Source organism: Mirounga leonina, unplaced genomic scaffold, assembly GCF_011800145.1.
Source record: "Mirounga leonina isolate KUSES-001 unplaced genomic scaffold, KU_Mleo_1.0 Mir_168, whole genome shotgun sequence".
Classification (NCBI taxonomy): Eukaryota; Metazoa; Chordata; class Mammalia; order Carnivora; family Phocidae; genus Mirounga; species Mirounga leonina.
Genome location: NW_023270426.1, coordinates 48,017,848 through 48,036,638, shown reverse-complemented (window position 1 = coordinate 48,036,638; position 18,791 = coordinate 48,017,848). Strand labels below are relative to the sequence as shown.

At 39.8% G+C, this 18,791-nt stretch overlaps 1 protein-coding gene across 4 annotated transcripts in view; it reads right to left on the bottom strand.

Moving 5' to 3' along the window:
* Positions 1-18,791, bottom strand: part of IQGAP2 (IQ motif containing GTPase activating protein 2) — a 289,919-nt gene that overhangs the window by 2,922 nt on the left and 268,206 nt on the right. For all 4 annotated transcript variants that reach the window (XM_035014677.1, XM_035014676.1, XM_035014674.1 and 1 more), the window contains 5 exons: positions 10,516-10,603; positions 7,992-8,204; positions 5,797-5,957; positions 3,623-3,760; positions 2,346-2,454 (listed from right to left, as the gene is read on the bottom strand). In XM_035014677.1, the coding sequence (XP_034870568.1) occupies positions 2,346-2,454; positions 3,623-3,760; positions 5,797-5,957; positions 7,992-8,204; positions 10,516-10,603 (709 nt within the window). The remainder of the gene's footprint in view (positions 1-2,345; positions 2,455-3,622; positions 3,761-5,796; positions 5,958-7,991; positions 8,205-10,515; positions 10,604-18,791) is intronic.

The window sequence follows — 18,791 nt, the reverse complement described above, 5'->3', positions numbered from 1 at the left end:
ACCTAGAAATAATGTTAGAAGCGATCTCCCTTAATTCTCTTACAAATTTCTGTCCTGTTGCCAGGCCTTGTCTCACACTAATGACCTGGCCATCATGTCCTCTTTGGTAATTCATGTGATAATGTAATTGTCTGAAGGCCTTCTGTATAAACAGAAGTCTGACTTTATTAGCTATTAGATGCAGGGCTGGCTACTGGGGCATTTAACCTGCGCAGGGTCCCATGATCAGTAGGGCCCTGCACTTCGTTTAATGCTCTCCTGTTACTATTTTGAAATTCTCAATAATTCTGAGTAAGGGGCTGTACATTTTCATTTTGCATCAAGCCCTGCAAATTATGTAGGTAGCCTGGTGATATGTTAATGACTTTCAAAATCTGGGGCAGCTAAGCAGTAACATTTCGCAATCAATTACGTGTATAGATGAACGGCGTGAATAGCTAATCCTACTGCATACTGAATCCTTAACAAAGGAGCATGTGAAGCTTGGTATCTGCTCCACTGTTCAAAGGAAGTCCCATGGAATTCTTGAGGCCTGTCTGAACAGGTGTCTCCTGGTCACTTGGAATTCGTCTGTCCAGTTGATGTTGATTGGCCTTGGGTCATTTCCTTCTTGACAAACACATGATATGTCTTTGCCACTTCTAGAGAAGAAGGACTAACCAAGACAATCCACTTTGGAGCAGATGGTTTTCTCTTCCCATATTTATCTAAGTGGTACATAGGGTCACTCAAGCTTTTCAGTTAAATAGTTAGACGGATACATTTAGTGACATTTAAAATAAGGTAGAAAACAATACTGTGTACTTATATATACTTTTCATAATTACACATTATCTTTCATTTTCTCTCTAGACTCTAATTTACTCCATTATCTCAATGGCCTTATCATATTCACTTCTAATTTTTCCTTTTAAGCTACAAGGAATGCTAGACAGAAAAGAAGGGATTGGCATCTGCTCCTAGGAGGGGGAAGTCATTTCAGGGTTCTCGGCCACTGGCTCCACGGGCGGTGAGGCTAGAACTTGTCACTTGCAGGGGCTCATCAAGATGGTTTGTGTAGATACACACAGAGTACCTGGGAACCATTTTACAAGTAATTTGGGACCCAGGTAATTAGGTGTTATTTCCATTTAAAACCTCTTATGTGAAAAAGAAAAACTCAAATACTTGTTCTTTTTTTTTTTTTTTTTTTTGAGAGACGGAGACAGAGACAGCGAGAGAGAGCGCAAGTGGGGAGGAGAGGGAGAAGCAGATTCCCTTGCTGAGCAGAGAGACAGACGCGGGGCTCGATCCCAGGACTCTGGGATCATGACCTGAGCTGAAGGCAGATGCCCAATGACTGAGCCACTCAGGGGCCCCCCAGATACTTCTTTTAGCCGATCGTACACTAAGGATTAAGAAGAGGTTGGGAGTAAACATTTGGTTGCACACTCCCTTCATTTTCTGTTGTTGTGGTGGTTTTCTGGACACAGAAATTGGATGTCTCAGTTTTTGTTCAAGTATATTTAGCTTAAATGTGGTTCTTATGAGTAAAAGGCAATAATTCAGACTGCAGACACCATTTTTCTACTTATAGATAACTATTTTGCACAGTGTCTTTCATTCTTATCATCCTAAGCATTTAACAGATATTTTTAAAAAGATATATTTATTTTAGAGAGAAAGAGAAAGAGAAGGATAGAGTGAGAGAGCATGCATGTGTGAGTGGGCGGAGGGGGAGAGAATTTTTAAAAAGATTTTATTTATCCATTTATCTGAGAGAGCGAGAGCACACAAGCAGGAGGGAGAGAGAATCTGAAGCAAACTCAGTGTGCAGAGCTCTATCCCATGACTGACCACAAGACTAGGACCTGAGCCCAAACCAAGAGTTGGATGCTCAACAGATGAGCTACCCAGGTGCCCCCTAAGCATTTAATTGATTTAATACACTAATGTAAAAATGATTCTAAGAAGGAGAAAGAAGGAGAAATGAGGTCAGGAAAGTTCCAATCCTGGGCATATGTAGTCTTAGAAAGAAATCCAAGTTCCTAATAAAAGAAAACTTGCCAGCCTTCATATAGCTCTCAATACTTTTATACTATGTTTACCCTCTAAGCTTCAAAATGGAAACATGCCTTAGAAATACTGACCACTATGGTTTGCCATCTAAAAGCATTTTAAGTTCTAATATTTTGAAAAATCAGAGCTTTTTAAAAAACCATCAATGCTTAAAAAGCTAATATTGGCAAATAAGGCTTGCAGGGGTCTTCCGGTGAACCTCACTGTTATGAAGGGTGGAAGCCAGGGGAGGCACAAATGCCCCACATTATAAAACTCACCCCCACTTTGCAGAAATCCCAGCTTACCTGAATATTGAGCTGTACCTTTTCCATCTCGACACCAAGGAATTTGGATCTGACATCAAAGATGCCCACATCTTCAGTAGATACGATATCAAATGTAACATTTTTAAACCTAGTGAAGAAAGGGATACTCACACATGTGGAACTGCAAATTTATGTGTAAAGCTGACACCAGTTAATGGAATCCTTAGTTAGCAGGCTTAGTGCAAGGTCCACTGGGAAAATCCTAATCCCCCAAACCTCCTATCATACCCCTTCCCCACTCTGCTCACTAACCTAGGTTTAATGGTTCTTGTTGGGACTGTAGCTGAGAGCACTGAAGTAGGTCCTTTATTATAAAAGAAATGCTATTAAAATGTCATCCTTGTTCTTAAAGATCATAAAATATAGTTGGAAATAGGAGGTTCACAGAATGTGAGGATTAAATGTTGACTTGTACCGCTGAGAGGTCGGTTGAATTTTATTTTATTCTACTTTACTTTATTTCATTTTAAAGTAGGCTCCACGCCCAATGTGGAGCCCAACGTGTGGCTTGAACTCACGACCCTGAGATCAAGACCTGAGCCGAGATCAAGAGAGTCAGACGCTCAACCGACTGAACCACCCAGTTGAATATTATGGATGGTTTCTTTTATAGAAACTATAAAGATGAGGAAGCATGTTCTCTGAGTGGGTGGAGTCAAGAGAAGCTTTGCTGGGATAAGTGGAATAGAGCCCAGTTCTGGAGAGAAGGCAGGAGTTGGAGAGGAGGGCACATGGGGAGTCTGGCTCCCCCCCAACGGTGATGGGACACAAGGCTCATGGTCCCTTTAACACAGAGAACCCACTGGCACGTGGTACGTGGCTGCAGCGGAGGGTTTCCATTTTCCCCTCTAGGTCAAATACACACACCAACAGCACACCGCAGATGGCCCTGACCCGGGTGTTGGCACACAATCTGTGGCTTTGAAATGAGAAAGGTACTATTTTGCACTTGTAAATAATTCTTATCATTCAAGACCAAAAGGCAGCTTTTCATTCTCACTGATATGACTCAGTCCTTTTGGTGGGAAAGGGGAGGCGGGCAAATCCAAACACACCGGGCCAGCCATGGGAAACACAGTGACCCGCTCAGCACTTCCTACAACCCACAGCACCAGATGTTTGGGGTCTGATGGGAAGACTAGAGACCAAATGAAGCTCTCTTCAAAGGCCACAAGAAACCTAAGAGAAGGGAGTCGGATTTTATGGGAGTGATTAGAGGGCGCTTGTGCTCTGTGTAGATTCTGGGTCACACTCACTGGTTTGTTTGAAGGTCGTCTATCCCCAGGAGGACACCTTTCTCATGCAGCTTTGCTGCCGTGTACCTCACCGGCTTGGATCTTTTCGCCCCTTTGGGTTCTCCTTTTCCATCTAGTTTAATTGATCTTCGAGAATTTCTGACAAAAGAATAAACTGTCTGTTGTCATGATGGCAAAGTCAGAGGTTTCTGGTGGTGCAATAACCTTGTCAGGGTGCCCACCACTGCTCACACTGGGCCCCACTGCCCTGAATACGAAACTTTTTATTTTGCAACAGTTAAGGTGAGATTTTTCCGAGATTTTGCGATAGTAGGTGACAATTTTCCCTAGACCATAAAACCTCACTACTGAAATATAAGAGAAAGCTATTTTCAAAGTGACTGAAGTTTGAATTACAGACTAACATTTTTCATAAAACTTGTCCTCTATTTTCTCAGGCATGTCGAAATTCGTAGCTATATTAAGTCATTCTGCAAGCAGCTTTGGTTCATTAATCTGAACTGCATACTTCTTTTTTTTTTTTTTGAAGATTTTATTTATTTATTTGACAGAGAGAGACACAGCGAGAGAGGAAACACAAGCAGGGGGAGTGGGAGAGGGAGAAGCAGGCTCCCCGCAGAGCAGGGAGCCCGATGCGGGACTCGATCCCAGGACCCTGGGATCATGACCTGAGCTGAAGGCAGTCACTTAACCAACTGAGCTACCCAGGCGCCCTGAACTGCATACTTCTTAAGTAAAGGTATTATTAAGACTTTTTTAGTTTATTTAATAAACACTATGTGGCCAGCAATGTTCTAAGTACTTTATGAATATTGCCTCACATTTGCAAAATTGACATTTCCGTAGTACTTTGAAATAAATAAATCCCTTTCTTATTGTTTCATTTAGCTCTCATAACAATGCTTGTGAAGCTGGTACTCCTGCCACCTTAAAGATGAGAAAATTGAAGTTCCAGAGACATTCAGTGGGCTGGGTCACAGATCACACAATCTAAGAGGAAATTAGAATGCAAATCCAGCTCACCCAACTGCAGAGCTTGTAAAATGCCTTCAAGTAGTTGCAATAAATATATTAAAAAAAACCCCTCTAACAACCCTATTTCTTCTGGGTATTATTAGCTTGATCAACTTCTTCTTCCCAGGAACAGAGTAAAAGTAATTTACAGGCTGCAAGCAAACGAATTAAAATTCAGAGCTAGTGGGGCCCAAATAGATGCGGTTTAAATTTGCTTATCTCCCTTCATCAAATCTTCTATGATTAATGCAGTTGATTTTTCTGTACAGCATCATTTCCTACTGTCAATTTGATTACATGGATTACATGAAAATATTGCATTACATATTTAAATGGGTAATTAAAATTCGACTAGTATCAATCTTAGTCTAGAAGTAAGAACAATTATGAGCAAAGAATACTCATTAAAAGTGGCTACATTGCGTATAAAAAATCTGTAATATGTATGCTAACGGATAATAGGCAACTGCCAAATTTTGTCTTTTATGTCAATAATATTTTTGTAAACCCATAAGCAATTTTAGAGGTTTTTAAAATTTATTTGAGAGCGAGCGAGCGAGCACGAGTGGGGGGGGTGGTTAGTGGAGGAAGGGCAGAGGAGAAAGAGAATCTCAAGCAGACTCCGTGCTGAGCGCAGAGCCCAATGTGGGCTCTACCTCACAACCCTGAGATCATGACCTGAGCCGAAATCAAGTCAGATGCTTAACTGACTGAGCCACCCAGGGGCCCCACTAAGCAATTTTAAATCATTAGGCTGTCTTCGCTGTTAGCAAACACCTGGAGTTATCTAACATTAATATCATTTACTGTAAACATTCAAAAAACAAGAGTAGCTTAATTTTTATCATAGTGTTCAGAGACACCTTTGACTAAAACAGACAAAAGGAAAAAGGAAAGTGCTTCCCCAGGTGTTAAAGCTACTTGCTTAAAATACAACAAATTGAGCTACTCGAATTCCAATGCTGATGGGCAATTCAAAAGTTCCTAAATGCACTTCTGACTTCTTAGATCACAGCAGCAAATCACAAGATTGAGATTCTAGTGTTTGGTTATAAAATAAAGCAAGCAGTTTGCTTCCAAGCCCCACTGTCCAGGATTGTAGAAGAATGGACACCCCTATACACCGGGACACCACAAACGGACATAGGAATTTAACTTACCTTCTTTTTAAGTTGTCTAAACAAGTCTTTATGTAGGTGTCATAATAATTAATCTGCTCTTCATAAAATGCCGCCTTCTCATTGAGTGCCTTCAGGGTCTGCTGAAGTTTGGCCAATTCAGCTTTTCGAAGCTTACGATGTATTCTTTGATTTCGAATGTCCTAAAAGAACAAATCAAGGCTATGATACGAGATTTAAGAAGCTGACTTTATGATATTGCCAATGTGGGACAAGAAGACTGTGGACTATTGAATCCCTATTTGTGACCATTAACCTGTAGCTTCCCTCAGTGACCTTCATCTCTGAACACTAAAGTGTCCCTCCTTCCTTGCTTATACTTCAGACTGGCAAGGGTCCATATTTCACTTTAACAGAGTTGCTAAGGTTTATTTTTTCCTTAATGGAAAAGCGGATAAGCATTTTTGGAATAACCATACAATTAATTTAAGGAAAAATAGTGTTTTAAGAGGGGCCTAAGGAAGACTTTCCTAGGAGACAGCAATTTCTTCAGAATGTGTTCAACATTCCACTTGGAAGAATACTTTACCTGGAAAGGTTTACACGTAATCAATGCATTCCTTTTAGAAATAAGTAAAACAAACAAACAAACAAACAAAAAACAATGTACTTTTTAATCTGAGAAGTATTTCTCACGGTTTCCAAAAACAACTGAGCTCTCAAGATTGATGGGAAAGATATAACTCTGGTAACTATTCCTTGGATTTAAATAGAGTTAGGAGAACATTAAGTTGTCCAAACTGCTTATAACTTACAGGAGCTAGGCTATATTTAAACTTATAGGCATAAGATTTATTTGTAATTCTAACGGGTAAATCATGAAAATGTTTCATTTAAGAAAATGGCGCTTGTTTACTATGATTTTCCTTATGTGGACAAATTAAAACACATTTACCTAGGAATCCAGATAGACATGCATACGTCCTTAAATAACAATTCTCCAGTAAACAGAATCTTTTGGAGGATACCTTCATGGTAGACCTTTTTTTTAAGGCAAAAGCGTTCATTTCTCTACTAATTATTCCCAGAGAGCAATATTCTCCACCCCAGAGCTATGGAAAGAAATGTGACTTCCCTTGAGTCACTTAGGCTAGGAGGACTAAGTCTACTGCTCTAAGTGACCATAACTTTCCATGGAAGAAAGAAGCGGAGTTGATTTTCCACCAAGAAGGTGAGAACATTTACTTTTTTCCTGATCATTTAACTGCCTTTAACCTCCAGACCCATTTTAATTTGCATATTTGGATAAAAAGAAGGAAATGTCCTTTTGACTCAAATATATACTTCCTTATCCTTGGCATACAGATCTTAGCCATTTCCTGTGATGCTTCCTCACACTAATTTGAGATCCCTTTCTCAGGAAGTTTCCCAACTGTAAAAATATGGGATGAGAAAACAGAAAGCACCCTTGAAGTCTTAACTGCATTTAGGCTCAACTGCTCAGCGGCACATTCTCAGGGACACAGAGTTAATATCTCAGTGGCAGGTCCTAAGAGCAACTGGGCTATATGACAACTAACAAGAGAGAACTCTCATTGAAGTACCATTTTTATTTTAAAACTAGTAAGTATTGGGGCGCCTGGCTGGCTCACTTGATAGAGCATGTGACTCGATCTTGGGGTTGTAGGTTTGAGCCTCATGTTGGGTGTAGAGATTACCAAAAAAATAAAATCTTAAAAAAACCCCCAAACTTAGTAGGTATTGCTTAAAGGTATAGATGAGACCTGTCAATTAAATTTCCTGAGCATTATTTCTGGTGTGTGTCAAATGTCCTAATGACTTGGGGAAGTTGTGAATTTTTTCTATTAAAAGTCATCAATGGGGTGCCTGGGTGGCTCAGTTGGTTAAGCGTCTGCCTTTGGCTCAGGTCATGATCCTAGGGTCCTGGGATCAAGCCCCGCATCGGGCTCCCTGCTCCATGGGAGGCCTGCTTCTCCCTCTCCCACTCCCCCTGCTTGTGTTCCCTCTCTCGCTGTCTCTCTCTCTGTCAAATAAATAAATAAAATCTTAAAGAAAAAAAAAGTCATCAGTGGCTTTGAAGCCTTTGAAAATCTATAATATTGATCATGGCAATACAACTATGAATCTGTTATGTCACCTCAGAGAGTGCCTAGCATGTGACCAAAGATTAGCAAATGTCTGCTAAGTGAAGAAGGAAGAATACTATTTCCAAAAACCTTGGCAATCTCATTGAGAATGTCTTGGTATTTATTCTTGGATGACACGTGTCCAGTTTGTTCCAAAGTCCTAAGATTCCTCTGGATTTTCCTCTTCTTCTGCTCCAGGGGTAGCTGTGCATCTTCAACCATAGACTGACTATGCTTCATTTCTTCTGGAGCCTGGGAATCTATAATTGCACGGCTCACCATATCTTTGGCATGATCTGTTTCCTGAAAAGGGAATATCAAGATGTTGACTGTTTTCTGATTCCCCAGTCTCACAAATTCATAAACTGTACAAGACAAGTTAATGTCAAAATAAAAGAAGTCTCAAGTCAGAGTCCAAAGACCAGAATCAGCTTATGTTCTTCATGGAATTTGAATAGGTCTTTGGGAAGGGATTATCTCATGTTTTTGAGAAATATAACAATGGTGGCAGGCCTACTTTGAGCAAGATTCTCAATGGCTACTTTAGTGCTAAGATGAGAAATCACCTTAGTAATGAATATATTATAGTGGATAACTGATATTTTTGAAGTCCCTGGATGGAAGGATTTCAATTCCTGGACAGTTCAGCTGAGGAAACTAAAACTACATTATTCATTAAAACACAGCTGTGAGAACACCCTAAACATCCAGAACCCAACTGAACTCTCACACATCAGCATATTTATGGAGATTGGTAAACCATGAGGGCAGAGACCTTTATTTTAATAAGGGAATAATTCTCAAACTATCAACTCTGAAAAGCCTGCAGGGTGTCTTTGAACCAAAGGGAATAAGAATATTTTAGTTCATCCTAAGTTTCCAAGTAATTGATTAGTAAATGAATGAATGAATAGAATTTGGACAGGTTATTAAAAAAAAAAAACAGTAATAAAAGGAGACTGGTGATCTTCCCAATTCATTTTATTAGACAACTGATTGACACAATATAAAGTCTAAGGATACAAATATTATTAGATGACAGATAGACTAACACAGGAATAGTTTACAGGTCAGCGGTCAACATTAACTGCAGCACTTAATATGTTATTGGACACCTAGTATGTGCCAGTTATTATTCTACCCGCTTAACATGTTTTAAATCATTTGTTCTTGCTATGAATTAAGCACCATTATTATTCCCTTTTATAGTTGGGGGAACTGAGGTAGAGAAATCCTTCTAAGTGCCTAGAATTACATAGTTAGGAGGTGCAGGACTATACTTGATCTTGGGAGTCTGCATTCTTGTGACTATGCTACATTTGGGGAAAAATTAAATATTCAATAAGGACTAAAATTCTCTTACTAAATTAGTAGGATATTCCACCCACATTGTTTAAAAATATTCACACATTAACAAACACCAGATAACTTGGTTTCATTCTTTGTGTTTTGTAAATTAGAAACAGTCATTTCTTGGCAACCAATTAAATGAAGAATGATTCAGGAATGGGGTGCCTGGGTGGTTCAGTCAGTTGGGCGTCCCACTCCTGATTTCCACTCAGGTCATGATTGCAGGGTCATGGGACTGAGCCCTACATCGGGCTCTGTGCTCAGCAGGGAATCTGCTTGAGGATTCCCTCTCTCTGCCCCTCTCCCCACTCACATGTGCGCACTCTCTCTCTCTCTCTCAAATAAATAAGTAAATCTTAAAGGAAAAAAAGAATGATTCAGGAAAATTATGTGCCGCTCTGCTAAGAAGTATCTAATTAGATAATTTTGTTAACTTTTGTTTAGCAAGTGGTAATTACTGATACAAAAGCAAGAGCAGTGAATTAACTTAATTCAGAATGAACTAAATAAACAATGAGGCATTTTAAAAGATGTTGATAACAACTTTAATGCAAGATTGTTAGGAACCTTTAGTTACTTACAGCACGATCATGGTGCTCTGACCTGATGGACTCAAGACATTCACTTCTGAAGCATTTGGAAAACAGTTTTAATGTGTGAGACATTTGTTTCAATTTAGCAAATACGTAAGATATGAAAGGTATTTTTCTACATCCTATTGACCAGAACTATCTTTTAATTGACTTATCTGCCCACCCACTATATGAGGTTTATTTTATTTTATTTTATTTTTAAGATTTTCATTTATTTGACAGAGAGAGACACAGCGAGAGAGGGCACACAAGCAGGGGGAGTGGGGGAGGGAGAAGCAGGCTTCCCGCCGAGCAGGGAGCCCGATGTGGGGCTCGATCCCAGGACCCTGGGATCACGACCGGAGCTGAAGGCAGACGCTTAACGACTGAGCCACCCAGGCGCCCCTATATGAGGTTTATGATGAACATTCAGAGGCTTTAAAATTATCTTCCTAGTCTAGGACAAATTTACATTTAGCATACATTTGGTGCTCATTTTATATTTCTTTCCCATTATAGGGATTTTATATTTATGACTGAACTCAGCTGGCCAGAGTAACACATAAATTTCCTTACTTCCAAACCATGTCAGTTACATGGTCTTTGCAGTAACAGTAAACACTGGACATTAAGATTAAGAAAGTCAACTCACATACATGGTACTTATTATTTTACACTCAAAGACCAATTACCTGTTGTGTCGTTGCTGGTGTCTCCAAGATTTCTGTCAATGTGTTCCCTGGTTGGTTCCGGATCACATCAATTATCAGCTTTTTGGTCCTTACAAAATTGAGAAGAGACAGACTTTCAGACGGCAGTCCTGACGTGCAACAATCTGCTTCTCCCCTATGCTTCTTTGTATGTGTTACACGATCGCATACAAAAATGAAGCTTCAAAGATAATCCCTTAAAACAGAACGGTCTTTCAGAAATTCACATCTGCTCTGAGGCTCCTGCAAGTTTGTGAGTGCTTGATAATCAAAGTCCGGGTTTTACATACTGGATGTTGTGGGATTATGCTGTCAGTAACAGGGGGACAAGTATGTCAGTAGATTCCTTCTCTAAGTACTTTTTCTTCTTTGTAGACAGAGACTACTTTTGATGAGCAGGAGGGATGTGCAGCTGATATGGCCTGCAACTGTGGAGGATGCAGGAATGATATCTAATACCCTCTCCCCTTTCCTGACTTTACTAACTTTAAGCTTCTGAGCCTCTTTAATACTTTATAAACCTTTAGGAGCTAGTCCAATGGTTACTCTTCCTGGTCTGAGAAAGGTATGGAACAGTTGGAAGGGCAGTGGGAGCAGTAGTCCCAGGTGGGCTGGGGCGGCGTTGGCTGCCGGCTGACACAACAGTGAGGCGGATGGTGTTCAAGAACCTCAGGTCTGGTGGACGAGCTAAGAGATGGGCTTGCGTCCTTGTCTTTAGATGGCAGAAAATAGAGGAGCTGCTCAATAAAATGTTAACAGCTAGGAAACTCCACTGAAAGCACTAAAACCACAATACTTTTTCTCATGTGTCCTTCATGGCAATCCTACTCAAAGATCAGGTTGTGTAATGATGTGAAAAGATTTCAGCATAAAAGGCAAAGGGTTGACCCTTTGTGTGTGTACTTTTACATGAGCGGGAAAATTATTATTGGATATAGCTTCCTTTCTAAAAAATAGAGACATAAAAAGAAGCTGCCTTAAATTATAAACAGGTCTAACTGATGATTGAAGTTTCACTGTTCTTGCTGCTCTGTTGTATTTAACATCGTTTCTTTCAAAGGCATTGTGTGCCATCACTGGATGATGTCTTTCTTCTTCATACAGCAGGAAATGTTCACATGGCATGAAAATGGGAAAATGAAAACAAAACACTGTTCATTTTTGAATCATCAGGGCAAATGACAGAGGAAGCCCTCAAAGTGAAGTCCAAATATCTTATTTTTGAAAATAGGATAAAATCCAATAAGCCATCTGTAAACATTATTTTTGTCATTTCTTACTTACTGCAGGTCTGTATGAGAAGAATGATTACAGCCATTTCCTCTGACCCATGACCTTTCACTGCTGGGGATTTACAGGCTGTCTGGGAATGTCCGAACACTCCCCTGAGAGTCCAAGGTGGACACACAGCTAATTATAGCCATGCGGGAGAGGGCACTGTTCCTAAGGTGGCTGTAGCTTAGCCAAGTCTCGTTTCCTCCTTACACCACTCCCTCTTCCAATCATCATTAATGTCTTCAACAGAAACATCAAGTTAAAAATAAAAGCACTGGATGATTTGAAAAATGTCAACACAATGACAGTTTCATATTTGAAAAAATATTCTAGGAACCACTTATGATCTATCTTTCCAGAAAACTCCCAGCTCATTTCTTTAGAGAGGATATCTGATGACCAAAATGACCCAGGTCACTAAAGCGTGCCCTGCCAGGGACAAAGAATGTTTGTTTGTTAAGGAGTCACTCAAGGACGAACTGCCTATACTGCATCTTTCTCAGGAATTCAACTTTATGTCAAGCCAGTGGAATCCACTTGCCAAAGTTCCACCCCAGACATCTTGCATGTAAGTAACCATCCTGTTTCAGGACAGGGAACTCACTATCTTCCCCTGCAGCATGCCTAATGGTTAAGGGCACTGGGATCAGATAGATCTAAGGTCCATTTGGGGCTCCTGTGGTTTACTAGTTGTGTGGACTTGTACAAATTATATAATCTCAATGAGTCTGTTTTCTCATTTATAGAATCGGAATCTCTCAGAGGACTTAGTGAGGACTCAATGAAAAGTCCCATGTAAAGCCACTCACTAGGGTCTGACGGGTGGTAAGCATTCACATGGTCATGAAAGCTTCGCCGCCCAAGATGGCAGCCACTGGCTACAGGTGGCAATGGACCACTTGAAACATGGCTAGTCCAAACTGAGATGTATTACAGGTGTAAAACACACACTGGATTATGAACGTTTAAGTATGAAAAAATTAACAATTTTTTACACAAATTACACAGTGAAGTAATGAAATTTTCAACATATTGGATTAAATAAAATATACTGGAATTAATTTCACCTGTTTCTTTTTAAAATGTAATTTCTAGAAAATTTAAAATTACTTGCGTGGCTCGTGTCGAATTTATTTTGGCAAGAGCAACACTGGAACATTCCATTCTTACACAGGCAGCTCACTCTGAGAGACCTGCCTTCCAGTGAATCCCACTCACTGGACCTGGTTAGTCATGGGACTTCAGCACTGAGGGGAACCTTTGGGGAACAGTCCAATCCCTGATTATACAAATGAAGCAACTAAGATGTAAGAGGTTCGAGAGTTACACAGAGGTCACACTATTTTCTAGAGTTGCAAAAAACAAGTTGAATTCACTTTCCATATCATCAGCTCCTCACAAACCTGCAGAGAGGGGCCCAGATTGTGTCCCCATCCCCCAGTCCTTTCTTTTTGCACCTGAAACCCCCAGTTCCTTAAGCCTCTTCACAATAGGATTAAAAAAAAGAGTTCATAGTTTTGCTCCCATCTGTTGTCAAAGATCTTAAGATGTGTCCCCTCCTCACCCCAATGCAAACACAATATTCTAGATATGGTCTAACCACCATAAATCAACTAACTGGGTGGAGAGGACTGGCTCCCTGGCTGTTCAAACAATAGGTAAGATAGGCCAATCAAACCAAGGACTTTAATTCTGAGGAAGAATTAAGAAGAAAAGAAATACAGTGGGGAGTTTGTTCATCGCAGCTGTGTTCAAATCCTATTGTTGATAAATGAGACCACGTGGTGCTTGTAAACCGGTGTGACCTCTTAGATTTGGCCATTCCGCTCATAAGGCATCTTTTATGATGCTCTGACCGGTAGCATCGCTGAGCCTCCCCCTCTGCCATCTGACTTACAGCTTGTCCAAGTTTGAAAAGGAATTCATGTTTGTGCAATCTAAGGAATATTTCCAGTTGTTTAAAATTCTTCTAACATGATTACACATTTTTATCACCAGACAGCAAATATCACCTTAGCCATTTGGTGCCCATGCGAGTTTGTACCAAAAGCAAAGAAATCTTTCAGGTGGGATGATAGATGCCTCAACTGAATCATGGGATAGGAAAAAAAGTTCTTGAGAAATGACAACTGAAGCACCCGGGCAGTTAAGTTTGATTAAATCCACAAACAGTGCCTTCTACCAAAGCACGCAGACTCCTGTAGAAAAACAAGCTTAATAAAGGTCATGAGGATCACATTTTTAAAAAAAAATAAGCTCTACGTTCAACATGGGGCTTGAACTCATGACCCCGAGATCAAGAATCACTTGCTCTACCTACTGAGCCCACCAGGCGCCCCAAAGTTCACATATTTTAAGTAGAATCATGAATTATAATGAGAGAGATTTAGAATTGTGTAGTTTTCTGTAATTTATACAGTGTTAATGCATGCCTTCTTTGGCTCATTGTATCCCTTCCTTCCCCTCTCCCTCTGCCTTCTTCCCCATTTTAGAGATGAGGAGACTGATGCTAAGGTGACTTGCTCAGAGTTCTATGGCTAGTAAGTGCCAGATGGAGGCTGTAATCCCAGGTCTCCCCAGGAGGTCTCAACCAGGCTTTTCTGGTTTGTTCTTTTAGTAATCAGCAGGGTTGGTAGTCTTGGCAAAATGGCAAAAGCCCAAACTCAGGCTCCTTATTCCATATATATACAGAAGGGAAACACAATGTTCTTCCTACCCCCATCTGTGCCTTCATGTCCCTCCCATCGGTCGGTCTGTCTTCCTCTCTGGCCTGGAAAGATGCCCCAGCATCGGTTATGAAGTAACTGCTCTGCTATCATTCTCATTATTTATTCTAAGATTCCCAAGAGTACAAAGAGCCTTGCCCTCAATGAGCTGTAAAATCTTGTGAGGGCAGGCCCTGGAAGAGTTAAGATCATCTGAGTTTGAATCTATTCTCTACTTACTAGCCATATTACCTAGGAAAGAATTTTTGTCTGTTCTGTGCCTCTATGTAAAATATAGGTAATCACCTCTACCTCTTATGGTTGCTGAGAGTATAAAATGACAAATCTCATATATATCTCTATATATCTATAAATCATATCTATGGAATATTATATATAATTGAATATATATGTATATAATACACATGTATATTATTATCTATCTGAATCTGTAAGAGAGTGCCTGTCACGTGGTAAGCACTTCATAGGTGTTTGCTATCATCTTCAGCTAATCGCTAAGAATTATAAAGCTAGCATGGTATAAAGTTACTAGCGTAAGTCCTGCCCCCATGGAGATGAGTTACTCATCACTGTAAGGCTAGTTATTTGTAACTAATCATAAGAAGACATTTCTGAAAGTTAAAAACACAACCTGTTTAAAGAGGAAGCAAAATGGATTTTTTTTTTTTATAGAGAAAAGCCAGGTATTTTCATGTCTTAAATGCTCTGCATTCCATGATTGTCCATTTCACACTAACTTCTGAAAGGCATTGTCTGATTTTAGTTAAGTTTGGTTCTGTAATGAAGATCTCTAAGAACTATATATTATGTTTGAATTAGGAATTTGGTTTATTAGCTTGGAAAAAAGACATCCCCATAAGAGTTTTCAAATCAGTATTTAAAGAGTCTATTAATGGAATATCCATAATAAAGGGCTTATGAACTTAAAGCATGCCAGTGACTAGTTACTTGCTTCCCATAATTTTAGACTTACATTTCCTCACCTCAAAGATACAGATGTGGACTAGATGGTCTCTAAGCTTGCTATCACTGACACATCTTATAATTATCTATTATTAGCAAGATTTTCAAATATATACCTAAAGTATAATGTCTTTGAAAGTAAGGTTTGGCTAATATCATGGAGCTAATTCTATTGAATCTTTTGGACAATACCCAAATTCCACTTTCACAGAAGGCCACCTGGTCAATCGTTGTTTCAGTTTGTCATCCCACACTGACCACTAACTGGGCTGCTTAGTGAAGGGCTCTGCCTACAGCAGGATCTCAGAGTATGCCCAGAGGAAGGCTGTCTAGACCCCAGAGGTCTAGGAAAGCAGTGAATTATTAAGAATTATTAAAACACTAGCCCAAAAACCTTTCTATAGAAATGAGAAAGTTGATTCTACAATTCACACTGAATTGCAAGGAACCCCAAAGAACAAAAGGCTTCTTGAAAAAGAACAAGTCGGAGGACTTACCAATTTCAAAACTTATTACAAAGCTACAGTGATCAGTGCAATGTGGGACTAGGATAAGGACTGATATTAAGATGAATGGTATATAATTGAAAGTCCAGAAAGGCATATGTGTGTGGTCAATTGGCTTTTGACAAGGGTACCTTTGTACCTTTGAGAAAAAGTGTCTTTAATAAATGGTGGTAAGATAAATGAACATCCACATGCAAAAAAAAAAAAAAAAAAATGAAATTGGACTACTGCCTTACACCAAACACAAAAATTAGCTCAAAAGGGATAATACACCTAAATATAAAAGCAAAAACTGTAAAACTCTTAGAAGAAAACATAGGAGTAAATCTTCATCACCTTAGATTGGGCAATGATTTTTTATATATGACACGAGAAGCACAAGTAACAACAAAAAAATACATTAACTGTCCTTTGCCAAGTTAAAAAACTTTTGTACATGAAAGAATATTACCAAGAGACTAAAAAGACAACCCATCAAAGGGGAAGAATATATGCAAATCATAAATCTGGTAGGGGTCTACTATCCAGAATATAGAAGGAACTCTTAGAACTCTGCAACAGAAAGACAAACAATCCAATTAAAAATGGGGCAAAGGACTTGAACAGACATTTCTACAAAGAGGGTATACAAATGGCTGACAAAGACACAGAAAGACACTGAATGTTATTAATCATCAGGGAAATGCAAATCGAAGCTATGATGAGATACTACTTTATACACACTAGAATGGCTATAACAACACCACAAAAGAGAATTTAAGTATTGGTGAAACTGTGGAAAAATTGGAACTCTTATACCTTGGTGGTGGGAATATAAAATGGTACAGCTACTGTGAAAAAAGTTTGGCAGTTCCTCAGAAAGCTAAATTTAGAATTACCTTAAGACCCAGCAATTCCACTGCTAGGTTTACACCCAAAAGAACTGAAAACAGGTGTTCAAATAAAAACTTGCACACCAATGTTCATAGCAGTATTAGTCACAAGAAGGTGCAAACAACCCAAATGTCCAGGATAAATGTGGTATATCCATGCAATGGAATATTATTCAGCCAAAAACACTGTGCGGAGTCAAAGAAGTCAGACACAAAAGGCTACGTAGTGTATGATTCCATTTATATGAAATACCCAGATAGGCAAGTTCACAGAGACAGAAAGCACCAGGGACCAGGGCCCGGGGACCAGGGACTAGGGACTAGGGAGCATGGCCTGGAAGGATGTCCCAGGATAGTGGGGAGTGACTGCTTAATGGGTATGAGGTTTACTTTTGGGGTGATGAAAATGTTCTGGAACTAGAAAGTAGTGAAGGTTGTGTAACATCCTGAAGGTACTAAGTACCGCTGAATTGTACACTTTAGAAGGTTAAAATGATAAATTTTATGTTATGTGTATTTTACTACAATAAGAAAAAATGAGTGGCTCTACTTAGTATAGTGATTACAGGAATAGACAGCATTTGTTTCCCGTACACAGTGGGGAGCTGTGACAGAGCCCCACAAGGGCTGAGGCAGGTAGGACAATGGACCAGGTTTCTCTAGCTAAGACATATGGCTGCCCAACAGGTCTGACTTACATGGTTTTGCTTTTAAAATGAATTCCAAAAGTTCACAGACCCATGGAGACTGTATAAATATATATAAATACAGGATATTGAAATTATGTGATATTTTAGACTACCCACATTGTGATTTCCATTCATTAATGCACATATTTGAGTTGACTGCCTTTAGAAAATGATGTTCAAATAACAGACCAAGCCAATTACGAGAAAATTTCTTCCCATTACTTCTAAGGACAAAGCATATGAGATCATAGGATGCTTGGCCTCATTTAATTTGTTTTTGTTTTTAAAGATTTTATTCATTCATTTAAGACACAGAGATAGAGAGAGAGAGAGAGAGAAGATGAGCAGAGGGAGAGGGAGAAGCAGGCTCCCTGCTGAGCCAAGAGCCCGAAGCGGGGCTTGATCCCAGGACCCTGGGATCATGACCTGAGCTGAAGGCAGACGCCTGAGCCACCCAGGCACCCCATTGGCCTCCTTTAATTTGTATGGCAGAACCACACAATCTGCATTTTCAGTTACCTTTATAATTGGCACTTTCCCCGAGGAACCCAGAGAACAGACTGCACGGTTCCTCCCCGGCCCTTCTCTGTTGCGCTGCCCTGTGTCGTCTCTGCAAATTCAATCTGACTTGCTCTTCAGTAGTCTAAGGAACTGCCCTCACCTCTTCTGAGGGCAAGGTTGTGTAAGAGTCCTGCAGCTTGGCCTCTGTCCTGTTCCCCGCTGGCAGACTTCAGACCCCCAGAGGGCAGAGACCGTTAATGGCTTGCTTACTGCTGTCTCCCCAGCATCAAGCCAGGGCCATGGACACAGAGCAGGTACTGAGGATTTGCTACACACGTAGATGAAACCTTAGAAAATCTGAGCACAAACTAATGAAGCCGAAGAGAAGAAGCACAGGTTGCAACATAGGACACTGAATAAGTTTTTTTTTTTTTTTTTTTTTTTGCCATTTTAATGGATGATGATGAATATCTGGAAAAAACTTAACTGGAGATGAGCACTGTTTGAATCCCGTCAGGGGCAGAAAGGAAAGCTCTTGTTACAAATGAAAACCACCTCAGAACTCAGGACATGCAACTTGGAAGTAATTTGTGAAGTATTATTTAAATACATAATTATTCCATTTTGGCCCCATTTCCCACTTCCATTCTCCACCTCAGTCTCAGACACAACTGACTTAACATGCACCCTTTTGTTTATGTAAGTTCTTAAAAACTGTATTGTTTG